Source organism: Myxine glutinosa, chromosome 1, assembly GCF_964187855.1.
Source record: "Myxine glutinosa chromosome 1, kmMyxGlut1.1, whole genome shotgun sequence".
In the NCBI taxonomy this organism is placed as follows: Eukaryota; Metazoa; Chordata; class Myxini; order Myxiniformes; family Myxinidae; genus Myxine; species Myxine glutinosa.
The window spans coordinates 410,369,931-410,383,420 of record NC_136261.1 but is presented as its reverse complement, the minus strand read 5'-3'; the positions used below and the strand labels follow the sequence as shown (position 1 = coordinate 410,383,420).

At 50.6% G+C, this 13,490-nt stretch overlaps 1 protein-coding gene across 1 annotated transcript in view; it reads right to left on the bottom strand.

Annotated features, from left to right (window-relative positions):
* LOC137416461 (uncharacterized) overlaps window positions 1-10,259 on the bottom strand; it is a 46,495-nt gene extending 36,236 nt beyond the window's left edge. Inside the window, exon 1 of the mRNA XM_068102060.2 lies at window positions 9,881-10,259. Coding sequence (XP_067958161.2) covers window positions 9,881-10,159 — 279 coding nt within the window. The 5' untranslated portion in view covers window positions 10,160-10,259. The remainder of the gene's footprint in view (window positions 1-9,880) is intronic.
* Between the last annotated feature and the right edge of the window lie 3,231 nt (window positions 10,260-13,490).

Here is a 13,490-nt window from a genome sequence, read left to right as displayed (position 1 = left end):
GAGGGAGGAGTGGGATTGAAGAGAGTGAGGGAGTTTGTTCCAGAGGTGAGAGAAAAGAGGAATGAAGGAGTGAAGGTGAGCAGAGAGTCTTGATTTTGGCAGTTTCACCGAAAGAGGATTGCAGGCAGATTTTGTGCGACCTGTAGGAATATTTGCGGGACAGAGCCCAGAGAGAGCTGGGAGAGCAAGGCCGGAGAGGATTCGGTAGAAGACAGAAAGACCACCAACCTGCCTGCGGTGAGTGAGTGAAAGGTCCTCAGAGTTAGCTTCATCGTGGGAGATTCCAATGATTCTGAAAGCTTTGGTTTCAACAGCGTGAAGCCGAGCTAGGTGCGAGGCAGAAGCACCGGCCCAGAGGGGAGAATAGTATTCCATTGAGCTGCAGATGAAAGCCTTGTATGTGGTGAGGAGCTCAGGTGTGCCAAGGAAGGACTTTGCACGATGGAGGATGCCCAGCCGGCGACTGGCTTTGGAGGCCAGATTGGAAATGTGGTTTTCCCAGGAAAGATCATGGCAGATAGTGAGACCCGAAAGCTTAAGTGACAGAACTTCTTGGAGAGGATTGTTCAGAAAGTAGATGGGAGGGTTGCCCAGTCGGTCTTTTTGGAGCGACATAGTAAGTGTGAGATTTCTCAGGATTGAAAGACATGTTCCACTTATTTGCCCAGTTTGTGATTTTTGTCCAGGTCTGCAGAGAGTGAGGAGGCTGCAGACTGCCGATCTGAGGGATGAGGAATGGAGCGGAAGAGAGTGGAGTCATCAGCAAAGAGGTAGAGAGGATTTTCAAGAGAGTAAGAGAGATCATTGATGAAGACCAGTAAAAGCACAGGGCCCAGAACACTGCTTTGGGGAACTCAAGCCTGAACAGGAAAGGGAGATGAGAGAAACCCATTCAGGGCCACACGTTGACTACGACTAGAGAGGAGGTCCGCAAGCCATGTGTGGAGATTTCCATGGATACCATATGAGGAGAGTTTGGTGAGCAGAGCGGGGTGCCAGACCGTATCGAAGGCACGTGATATTTCAAGGGAGACAGCTCTAATTTCTTGTTTGGCATTGAGGACCTCCATCCATTGTGGAGACAGCATAAGCAGCATGGCCAGAGTAGAGTGACCAGGTCTGAAACCAAATTGATGGACAGAGATCAAGCCATTGGAGAAGAGGAAAGATTTGATATCCGAAGCAATGATGGATTCCATGACTTTGCTGATAATTGGGAGAAGGCTGATTGGTCTGTAGTTGCAAGGATCCATTTTTGCACATTTTTTGTGTAAAGCGGTGATGTTGGCTGATTTCCAAGCTGATGTCAGATGACCTTCAGCAAAAGAGAGGGTGAAGAGAACAGAGAGGGAGTGAAAGAGCGGCAGAACAGGATTTTAGGACCCGTGGGCTGATGCCGTCAGCCCCAGTTGCAGAATCAGAGTCGAGGGTTGACAGAAAATTCTCCACCTCGTCAGGAGAAAAGGACACAGAGCCCAGGAGGAGCTGGGTACGACTGGGTATGGTGGGTACAGAGAGGGATGGGTTTGGGACACGAGATGTAGAGGCAAACACAGAGTTGAGGCATTCAGCTTTTTCACAAGCGGAGTCAGCTGTGTAGCCGTTTGAGGTAAGGGAGGGGATGGAGGGGGAACAAACACCAGAAACAGATTTGACCAGACGCCACCAGGATTTGGAAGAGGGAGACAGATTTGAGAGTTCAGTCTTGAGAGAGGAGAGATATCGTTGCCTGGCACTCCTGAGGGTGGACACACACTTGTTTCGGGCTTTGTGAAAGGAAATGAGATTACCTTCAGTTAGATTTGCTTTCCAGGAGGCGAAGGCAAGTTGTTTCTGGGCAACTGCCTCACCACAGGATTCCGTGAACCATGGATGGGAGGGAAGGGTATGACAACTGAAGACGAGATGGGATAAATCTGTGCATGAGAGAGAGAGCAATTTACTTTGGAAGAATTCCCAGGATGAGTTGTCAGAAGCGGTAGAGATGGGAGACCAGTTCAGATGAATGATGGCTGCTTGAAGATCGTGCCAGTTGGCCTGAGTGAAATGCCAGACTCGTCGACGCTGAGGAGGCTCTCTGAGAATGGTCAGAGAGATGTCCACTTTAACAAGCACATGATCAGATGAGCCGATTGGAGCAGAAGAAGAGCAGCAGACATTTGCAGGGAAGTTTGTCATAACCAAGTCCAGAAGAGAAGATGCTCCGTTGACTGAGATCCGGGTCGGGAAATTGACAGATTGTGTCAGTCCCAGTGAGTTGCAGAAGTCCTTTGCTGAGCAGCCATGGCTGGTGAGAGAGGTACTCACACCCTGCCAACTGGCATGGTGACAATTGAAATCACCACATATGAGGAAGAGAGAGTTGGGATGAGTAGATCGAAGTTGGTCCATATTATCAGACAGCGAGATGTAGATGGAGTCATCACTGTTTGGTGGACGGTAGAACACACATATGAACAAAAGGTGGGAGTGAAGGGGAAGCGGTAGCCAGAGGAACTCCTGGGGGTGAAGTGGAGAGAGGGCAGTGCAGGGGGAGTGAGGAAGAGAGTTTTTGATAAAGATAGCAACCCCACGTCCAGGACGAGGCTCAGGTCTATCATACCGGAGGAGGGAGTAACCCGGGAGAGATATTAAAGAATCAGAGACATCCTGAAGGAGGAATTTTATGTTAAGCAGATCAAGTCTGGTTTGTCAGAAGCAACCTGTATGGAGAGATCAGTCAAGTTTGAGCGAAGGCCCCGGATGTTTGAGGTCAATACCGTTAATGAAGAGGAAGGGGGAGCATCGGATACAGAACAGGGGGGTAGGGTAAGATGTGGAAGAGGAGGAAGAGGTTGGGAGAGCTGTTGAAAGTGCGTCAGAGATTTCAGAATAGCTCAGAGAAAGGGAAGGATGGGGTGGACAAAACGTTTGATGGTGATTGGGTGAGGAACAGTGAGGTGTTATTTGAGGGGGGGGACAGAGCAAGGAAGATTGGGGGAGATGGAGGTGAGAGAAGGGGGAAGAAGCAGGGAGGACACTGAGGAGGAGGGGTGAGAGGGGGGAAATGGAGAAAAAATTAGGGTGGGGAGATTATAAGGGGAGGGGTGAGGGAAGGGGTTAGGGGGAGTTCAGGAGGGAAGGAGCAAGGGGGGGATTTGAAAGGGATGGGAGATGGGGGAGATTTGAAAGGGATGGGTGATGGGGAAGACTAGGAGGGGAGGGGTGAGTTCGGATTTTAGAAAATGTTGTACGATTAATGGGAAACTAACATTTATTGCAAAATGAGTTTATTGTGACCTTCGAGTCAGAGATACGTTTAAGGACGCTAGAGGGGGGGGGGGGGGGGGGGTTGGAGTGCAGGTGAGTTCAGGGAATGTATAAATGAGGAGCTGTAAGAGATGGAATTTTTTTTTGGAATGAATAGATTTGGTGAGCAAGTCGAAAGCAACCTTTTAAAGAAGAAGAAGAAAAAAGTGTTGTCATATACGACAAAATACAGCACTTCAGGGGAAAGTTTAAACATTTTAAAAGTGAACAGTGAAAACTCTGGGGAATGGGGTGAAATGGGGGTGAAACATGTGGTCGAAGAACGAACTAACGAAAAGAACAAAGAAGGAAATGTTTTTTTTTTTTGTTGTTTTTTTTAGTTAAGATTTTAAACAAGGAAGTATGGGGTGAAAAGACTGGGAAAAAACAGAGAACGAGAGTAGATGGACCACAATCGACCGCTGAGAGAAAACAAAGCCTCAAGGTTGCAAGCTTAAAGAACTAGGTCGCAAATAACGCGGCACAAAATACTCGACTATTTTATACAGGTATGAACGATTAACACCGAGAATCTTCCTGGGGACACACTATAGGTACACACACACACAAGTTAAATACAGTTTCGACAAAAATACAATTGTGAACATTTACTTAACTTCAAGCGTGCGTGAATAGCATGGACAGCTTCGAAAAACCGTGACCTCCCCGGCAATATCTCGCAAGATTTCGAGAATACCGCCGAATATAATTGTCCTGTTCCCTTATTGGCTGCTAGAGGTCATGTGATCTAAGGGTCGTCGTGCAGATTCTCCATTTTGAAAGGCTGCCTTCGTTAAGAGTTGAAGATAACTATCAGACTAAAGTGCAATCTTTCTCCACCTTCTCCAACATGTGCCTTGGAGAGCTTTGTAGGTTATGTTTGTTTATGTTAATCCACAAATTTCATCGATAAGAATGTTGATGGTTAAGCTATTTGGGAGGGAGCCATTTTGTGCAGCCATGTAACAGCAGCAGCTAATCTGTATGCAAAACTCATGCTATGCTAATGTGCTATAAATGTTATCCTGTTAATGAGAAGTTATTGTGTTTACAATATATACAAGATGTATGACCCATTAAATACAAGTTTACTAGATATACAGAAGGGCCTTTATATTCAAATTTACAAGCAGAGTTTGCAGAGCATTGTGTTATATGGTCGTGGCCAAAAATATTGGCACCCTTGCACTTTTTTCAAATAATGCACCATTTCTTCCAGAAAATTGTTGAAATAAAAAAATATTTTGGTATCCACGTAAGTATTTCTTTAGTTTGCAGTGGAACAAAAAAAAAAAGCTGAAAAAAATACTAATTCTTAGCCAAATCCACACAGAAATCCTAAAATGGCCTGGACAATTTTATTGGCACCTTTTAGAAGTTGTTAGAAATAATTAGCTTTTCAAGCAGGTGATTCTCCTTTACTTTGGAATAGAACTCACCTGTGGTGAGTTTCAGGTGCCTGCAATATAAAAAAAATCACTCATTCAACCAGTTTGAATGGAGGAAAGGAGTCATTCTGCTGTTTTGTGTCACTGTGTGTACTGCATTGATCATGGAGAAAAGAAAGAAAACCAGAGAATTGTCTGAAGAGGTCAGACACAAGATTGTAGCCAAGCATGGACAATCTCAAGGCTACAAGTCCATCTCCAGAGACCTTGATGTTCCTGTGTCCACCATACACAATGTTATCAGGAAGCTTAAGGCCCATGGCACTGTAGCCAACCCCCCTGGACAATGGACATGGCTGCAAGAGAAGACTTGATCGAAGATTGCAGCGAAGGACTGTTTGAATGGTGGAGAAAGCACCTCAATCAACTGCCAAACAGATTGAAGATGACCTTCAGACACAAGATACGACAGTTTGAACTCACACCATCCGTCGCCAACTCACTGAAAGGGGGTTCTATGGTAGGAGACCCAGGAGGATCCCACTGCTGAGAGAGAGTGAGACATAAGAAAGCCCGACTGAAGTTTGCCAAAACACACCTGAACAAGCCAAAATCCTTCTGGGAGAATGTCCTGTGGACAGATGAGACCAAATTAGAGCTTTTTGGTAAAGCACATCATCTCTATGTTTACAGAAAACAAAATGAAGCCTTCAAAGAAAAGAACACCTTCCCTACAGTCAAACATGGAGGAGGTTCAGTGATGTTTTAGGGTTGCTGTGCTGCCTCTGGCACTGGGTGCCTTCAATGTGTGCATGGCATCATGAAATCAGGAGATTACCAAGGTATTTTGGAGCACAATGTTCAACCCAGTCTCAGAAAGCTGGGTCTCTGTCGAAGGTCATGGGTCTTGCAGTAGGACAATGACCCCAAACACACTTTAAAAAGCACCCAGGAATGGTTCAAGACAAAACGCTGGACTGTTCTGAAGTGGCCAGCAATGAGTCCAGAACTAAATCCCATTGAACACCTGTGCGGAGATCTGAAAACAGCAGTTGGGAGAAGGCACCCTTCAAATCTGGGAGAACTGGAACAGTTGCACAAGAAGAGTGGACCAAACTGCCAGTAGAGAGGTGTAAGAAGCTCATTCATGGCTATAGGAAGTGCTTGACAGCAGTTATTTTGTCCAAAGGCCATGCTACCAAATATAAAGTCAAGGGTGTCAATAATTTTTGTCAATGCCATTTCTTTTTATTTTCTGATTTTAAAGGACATATTATGTTCTGAATCAAAAATAAAGGTTCTGTAACATTAACAGTGAAATAAAGAATTGTGGAGACCAAATACTTTTGTCAATTTCAACTTCTTTTTAGAGAAAATTGTGAGTTATTTGAAAAAGGTGTGAAGGTGCCAATATTTTTGTCCATGACTGTAGCAGGTCTTGTCTGTGTATTTTCAGTTTCACAATTACGAATTGATGAATCAATAGATCACAACATTCCAGTAAAGAAATCTACATTTCCAGTCTGGTTCGAGTTCTTCATTCAATTCTTATTTAGCTATCTGTCTACCTGTGCAGAGCTACGCACATACAGGACACAAAAATATGTCCAAGGAGAAGTGCAGAAAATTTCCTGGAACGTTCACTTGGCTGCGCCTGGATGGGTTGGAGGGTAGAGGAGTAGCGGCTGAAACCCGAATCCTATCCAGGTTCCTCCTGATGACTCCATCTTTGCTCTTTACTTCTGGTTCCATCTTTGCTCTTGACTTCTTCTGGTTCCTTCTGAGGACTCCATCTTTGCTCTTTACTTCTTATGGTTCCTGCTGATGACTCCATCTTTGCTCTTTACTTCTTATGGTTCCTCCTGATGACTCCATCTTTACTTCTGGTTGTTCCTGATGACTTCATCTTTGCTCTTTACTTCTTCTGGTTCCTTCTGAGGACTCAATCTTTGCTCTTTACTTCTTCTGTTTCCTCCTGATGACTCCATCTTTGCTCTTTACTTCTTCTGTTTCCTCCTGATGACTCCATCTTTGCTCTTTACTTCTTCTGGTTCCTCCTGATACTCCATCTTTGCTCTTTACTTCTTCTGCATCCTCCTGATGACTCAATATTTGCTCTTTACTTCTTCTGGTTCCTCCTGATGACTCCATCTTTGTTCTTTACTTCTTCTGTTTCCACCTGATGACTCCATATTTGCTCTTTACTTCTTCTGCATCCTCCTGATGACTCCAAAGCAGTATTTGGTTTTCTTTTGATTAATTTAAGTAGACTCAGTGGGTCAGCTACAAAACAAAGTAGAGTAGATCCAATCGTCCTCACACAGACTATGTGCATCTACAACTGTTACCGACTGACCGAAAATGAAGGGGGCAGCAAGAGGGTCGAGGTAGGAGTGGGGGAATGGGGAAGGAGAGGGAGATTTAGGAGCAGGAGTGTGGAGTGGAGAAGGGGGGGGGGGAGGGAGTTAGGAAAAGGGAGCGGGGAGTGGTGGGGGGGAGTTAGGGGCAGGAGTGGGGAGTGGAGATAGGAGTAAGGGTTGGGGAGGGGAGAGAGGAGTTGGGGGTGGGGGGGGAGGGAGGAGTGGGGGGGAGGGAAGGTTGAGATGCAGTGAGGCATTGGAGTAGGAAGGGGTGTAGGAGTTGAGGGAGGGGAGTGAGGAGTAGGAGTTGGGAGGAGTGAGGAGTAGGGGTGGGAAGGAGTTGAGGAGGAGTGAAGGGGAGGGGTGTAGGGGTTGAGGAGTGTGGGTGAGGAGTAAGAGTAGGGAGGAGTGTAGGGGTTGAGGAGTGTGGGTGAGGAGTAAGAGTACGAAGGGGTGTAGGAGTTGAGCAGGTGGAGTGAGGAGTAGGAGTAGGGAGGGGTGTAGATTTTGAGGGGAAGGGGGTGAGGAGTAAGAGTTGGGAGGAGTGTAGGAGTTTAGTGGAGGTGAGGAGTAAGAGTAGGGAGTGGTGTAGGAATTGAGGAGGGGGATGCAGAGTAGGAGTTGGGAGGAGTGTTGGAGTTGAGGGGGGTGAGGAGTAGGATTTGGGAGGGGTGTAGGTTTGGAGATGGGTGAGGAGTAGGAATTGGGAGGCGTGTAGGAGTTGAGGAGTATGAGTGGGGAGGGGGGTAGGAGTTTAGAGGAGGTGAGGAGTTTAAGGGGAGGAGTAGGAGTAGAGAGGGGTGTAGGAGTTGAGGGAGCATGAGGAGTAAGAGTGTGTAGGAGTTGAGGGGGGGGATGAGTGAGGAGGGGAGTAGGAGTTGAGGAGGGAGGGAGGAGGAGGAGTAGGTAGGGGTGGAGGGGGAGTGAGGAGTAGGAGTAGGGAGGGGTGTAGGAGTTGAACGTGTGGTGAGGAGTAGGAGTTGGGAGGGGAGTCGGAGTTTAGGAGTTTGAAGGAGTTGAGGAGGAGGGTGAGGAGTAGGAGTTGGGAGGGGAGTCGGAGTTGAGAGGAGCTGAGGGGTAGGAGTAGGGAGGAGAGTAGGATTTGAGGGGGAGGGTGAGGAGTAGGAGTTCGGAGGAGTGCAGGGGTTGAGGAGGAGGGTGAGGTGTAGGAGTAGGGAGGGGTGTAGGAATTGAGGGGAGGTGAGGAGTAGGATTTGGGAGGAGTTGAGGAGGGTGAGGAGTAGGAGTTGGGAGGGGTGAGGAGTAGGAGTTGGGAGGGGAGTAGGAATTGAGGAGGGGTGAGGCGTAGGAGTCGGGAGGGGTGAAGGAGTTGAGGAGGGGTGAGGTGTAGTAGTTGAGGAGGAGGGTGAGGAGTAGGGAGGGGTGTAGGAATTGAGGGGAGGTGAGGAGTCGGATTTGGGAGGATTGAAGGAGGTGAGGAGTAGGAGTTGGGAGGGGAGTCGGAGGTGAGAGGGGGTAAAGAGTAGGAGTTGAGGAGGGGGGCGGGTGTGAGGAGTAGGAGTTGAGAGGGGTGTAGGAATTGAGGAGGGGTGAGGAGTAGGGAGGGGTGAAGGAGTTGAGGAGGAGGGGTGAGGTGTAGGAGTTGGGAGGCGAGTAGGAGTTGAGGGGAGTTAGGAGTAGGAGGTGGGAGGAGTGAAAGAGTTGAGGAGTAGGGAGGGGTGTAGGAGTTGAGGAGGAGGGCATGAAGAGTAAGAGTAGGGAGGGGTGTAGAAGTTGAGGGGGGGAGTGAGGAGGAGGAGTAGGGAGGGGTGCAGGAGTTGAGAAGGAGGAGTAGGCAGGGGTGTAGGAGTTGGAGGTGGAGTGAGGAGTAGGAGTAGGGAAGGGTGTTGGAGTTGAGGGGAGGAGTGAGGAAGAGTAGGGAGGGGTGTAGGAGTTTAGGGAGAGGGTGAGGAGCAGGAGTTGGGAGGGGTGAAGGAGTTGAGGGGGGAGGTGAGGAGGGGTGAGGAGTAGGGGTTGGGAGGGGTGAAGGAGTTGAGGGGGGGGGGTGAGGAGTGTAGGAGTTGAGGAGGGGAGTGAGGTGGAGCTGGGAGGCGAGTAGGAGTTGAGGGGGGGTGAGGAGTAGGAGTAGGGATGAGTGAAGGAGTTGAGGAGGGGGTGAGGAGTCGGAGTTGGGAGGGGTGAAGGAGTTGAGGGGGGGGTGAGGAGTAGGCATTGGGAGGGGTGTATGAGTTGAGCTGGGGTGAGGAGTCGGAGTTGGGAGGGGTGTAGGAGTTGAGGAGGCAGGTGAGGGGTGTAGGAGTTGAGGGGGGTGAGGAGTCGGAGTTGGGAGGAGTGTAGTAGTTGAGATGGGGTGAGGAGTCGGAGTTGGGAGGAGTGTAGTTGAAGAGGAGGGGTAGGCGTTGGGAGGGGTGTAGGAGTTGAGTGGGGGGGGGGGGGGGGGTGAGGAGTTGGGAGGAGTGTATGAGTTGAGCTGGGGTGAGGAGTCGGAGTTGTGAGGGGTGTAGGAGTTGAGGAGGCGGGGTGAGGGGTGTAGGAGTTGAGGGGGTGAGTCGGAGTTGGGAGGAGTGTAGTAGTTGAGATGGGGTGAGGAGTCGGAGTTGGGAGGAGGGGTAGGGGTTGGGAGGGGTGTAGGAGTTGAGTGAGTGGGGGGGGGGGGGGGGGTGAGGAGTTGGAGTTGGGAGGAGTGTAGGAGTTGGAGTTGGGAGGAGTGTAGGAGTTGAGGGGGGGGGGGGGTGAAGAGTAGGAGTTAGAGTGGCCGGGGGGAGGGGGGGGGTTCTAGTGTAGTGTGGGGGGGATATAAACTGACACCAAGAACAAGACCAACTCTTCACTCACAGTGAGTTCATTTCTAATGAGATCTTCAGGAAGAACAAGTGATCGTACCTGGAGAGGACACAGTGTTGCAGGTACAGGATCCGGGTGATCTTTCGTGGGACCGTTTCCCCCGACGAAGTGTTTGCTGCATATAAAGGTGCTTTTATTGATTCTAGAACGATCGAAATCAGCAGGACGTCCAGAGGCGCGAATCCATCGGTCGCATTTGTCGGACTTGCTGTTCGGTTTTGGGAAAGGTATGAACCAAACACCTGGCAGGTGCACCTTGTTTGCGTTCCTGGAATCGTTGGAGCAAACTCCATAGCTGCAGTACTTTATATAAACCATCACTCTCTTCTTTAATCCCCGAAACACAAGGACGACGCGTTCGTGGAGACAGTGAGCTCAGTAAAGTGACTCATAAACGCAATGACGCTCGAAGCCTCGAATTCCGGTTTGCGCGAGGACGCGCGGGGGGCTATATACGTCACTTCCGTTTCTCAATTCGTCCGTCACCTGGAAACCACGCCCGCTGGCGCTGACTCGCTCAGTCGATCTGTCTTCGTGAGTTCGTTGAATGTTTGTGCCGACATCGTTTGTTTTTTCATGTTTGTCGATGTTTTCGTTTGCACCTTCAGGTGGAAGGAAGTGACGTAATACTACGTACCTGCTTTTTGTGCGTGCTGCGATACATGTTCAAGTGCACCTGGACCTGTCAGTCCGTCTCATGGAGCCTGAATGTGAAGCAACAGGTGGTAGTTTATAGCCGGGGTGGGATTCGAACCCGGGGTGGTAGTTTATAGCCGGGGTGGGATTCGAACCCGGGGTGGTAGTTTATAGCTGGGGCGGGATTGGAACCCCAGAGTGGTAGTTTATAGCCGGGGTGGGATTCGAACCCGGGGTGGTAGTTTATAGCTGGGGTGGTAGTTTATAGCTGGGGTGGGATTGGAACCCCAGGGTGGTAGTTTATATCCGGGGTGGGATTCGAACCCGGGGTGGTAGTTTATAGCTGGGGCGGGATTGGAACCCCAGGGTGGTAGTTTATAGCCGGGGTGGGATTGGAACCCCAGGGTGGTAGTTTATAGCCGGGGTGGGATTGGAACCCCAGGGTGGTAGTTTATAGCTGGGGTGGGATTGGAACCCCAGGGTGGTAGTTTATAGCCGGGGTGGGATTGGAACCCCAGGGTGGTAGTTTATATCCGGGGTGGGATTCGAACCCGGGGTGGTAGTTTATAGCTGGGGCGGGATTGGAACCCCAGGGTGGTAGTTTATAGCCGGGGTGGGATTGGAACCCCAGGGTGGTAGTTTAAAGCTGGGGCGGGAGTGGAACCCCAGGGTGGTAGTTTATAGCCGGGGTGGGATTGGAACCCCAGGGTGGTAGTTTATAGCTGGGGTGGGATTCGAACCCCAGGGTGGTAGTTTATAGCTGGGGCGGGATTCGAACCCCAGGGTGGAGGTTTATAGCCGGGTGGGATTCGAACCCCAGGGTGGAAGTTTATACCCGGGGTGTGATTCGAACCCCATGGTGGTAGTTTATAGCTGGGGTGGGATTCGAACCCCATGGTGGTAGTTTATAGCTGGGGCGGGATTGGAACCCCAGGGTGGTAGTTTATAGCTGGGGCGGGATTGGAACCCCAGGGTGGTAGTTTATAGCTGGGGCGGGATTGGAACCCCAGGGTGGTAGTTTATAGCTGGGGTGGGATTCGAACCCCATGGTTGTCGTTTATAGCTGGGGCGGGATTGGAACCCCAGGGTGGTAGTTTATAGCTGGGGCGGGATTGGAACCCCAGGGTGGTAGTTTATAGCTGGGGCGGGATTGGAACCCCAGGGTGGTAGTTTATAGCTGGGGCGGGATTGGAACCCCAGGGTGGTAGTTTATAGCTGGGGCGGGATTGGAACCCCGGGGTGGTAGTTTATAGCTGAGGCGGGATTGGAACCCCAGGGTGGTAGTTTATAGCTGGGGTGGGATTCGAACCCCATGGTGGTAGTTTATAGCTGGGGTGGGATTCGAACCCCAGGGTGGTAGTTTAAAGCTGGGGCGGGATTGGAACCCCGGGGTGGTAATTTATAGCTGGGGCGGTATTGGAACCCCAGGGTGGTAGTTTAAAGCTGGGGCGGGATTGGAACCCCGGGGTGGTAATTTATAGCTGGGGCGGGATTGGGACCCCGGGGTGGTAGTTTATAGCTGGGGTGGGATTGGAACCCCGGGGTGGTAGTTTATAGCTGAGGCGGGATTGGAACCCCGGGGTGGTAGTTTAAAGCTGGGGCGGGATTGGAACCCCGGGGTGGTAATTTATAGCTGGGGCGGGATTGGGACCCCGGAGTGGTAGTTTATAGCTGGGGTGGGATTGGAACCCCGGGGTGGTAGTTTATAGCTGGGGTGGGATTGGAACCCCGGGGTGGTAGTTTATAGCTGGGGCGGGATTGGAACCACAGGGTGGTAGTTTATAGCTGGGGTGGGATTGGAACCACAGGGTGGTAGTTTATACTATAGCTGGGGTGGGATTGGAACCCCAGGATGGTAGTTTATAGCTGGGGTGGGATTGGAACCCCAGGGTGGAAGTTTATAGCTGGGGTGGGATCCGAACCCCAGGGTGGTAGTTTATACTATAGCTGGGGTGGGATTGGAACCCCAGGGTGGTAGTTTATACTATAGCTGGGGTGGGATTGGAACCCCAGGGTGGTAGTTTATAGCTGGGGCGGGATTGGAACCCCAGGGTGGAAGTTTATAGCTGGGGCGGGATTGGAACCCCAGGGTGGAAGTTTATAGCTCGGGTGGGATCCGAACCCCCGGGTGGTAGTTTATAGCTGGGTTGGGATTGGAACCCCAGGGTGGTAGTTTATAGCTGGGGTGGGATTGGAACCCCAGGGTGGTAGTTTATAGCTGGGGTGGGATTGGAACCCCAGGGTGGTAGTTTATAGCCGGGGCGGGATTGGAACCCCAGGGTGGTAGTTTATAGCCGGGGTGGGATTGGAACCCCAGGGTGGTAGTTTATAGCCGGGGTGGGATTGGAACCCCAGGGTGGTAGTTTATAGCCGGGGTGGGATTGGAACCCCAGGGTGGTAGTTTATAGCCGGGGTGGGATTGGAACCCCAGGGTGGTAGTTTATAGCCGGGGTGGGATTGGAACCCCAGGGTGGTAGTTTATAGCCGGGGTGGGATTGGAACCCCAGGGTGGTAGTTTATATCCGGGGTGGGATTCGAACCCGGGGTGGTAGTTTATAGCTGGGGCGGGATTGGAACCCCAGGGTGGTAGTTTATAGCCGGGGTGGGATTGGAACCCCAGGGTGGTAGTTTAAAGCTGGGGCGGGAGTGGAACCCCAGGGTGGTAGTTTATAGCCGGGGTGGGATTGGAACCCCAGGGTGGTAGTTTATAGCTGGGGTGGGATTGGAACCCCAGGGTGGTAGTTTATAGCTGGGGCGGGATTGGAACCCCAGGGTGGTAGTTTATAGCTGGGGTGGGATTGGAACCCCAGGGTGGTAGTTTATAGCTGGGGCGGGATTGGAACCCCAGGGTGGTAGTTTATAGCCGGGGTGGGATTGGAACCCCAGGGTGGTAGTTTATAGCCAGGGTGGGATTGGAACCCCAGGGTGGTAGTTTATAGCCGGGGTGGGATTGGAACCCCAGGGTGGTAGTTTATAGCCGGGGTGGGATTGGAACCCCAGGGTGGTAGTTTAT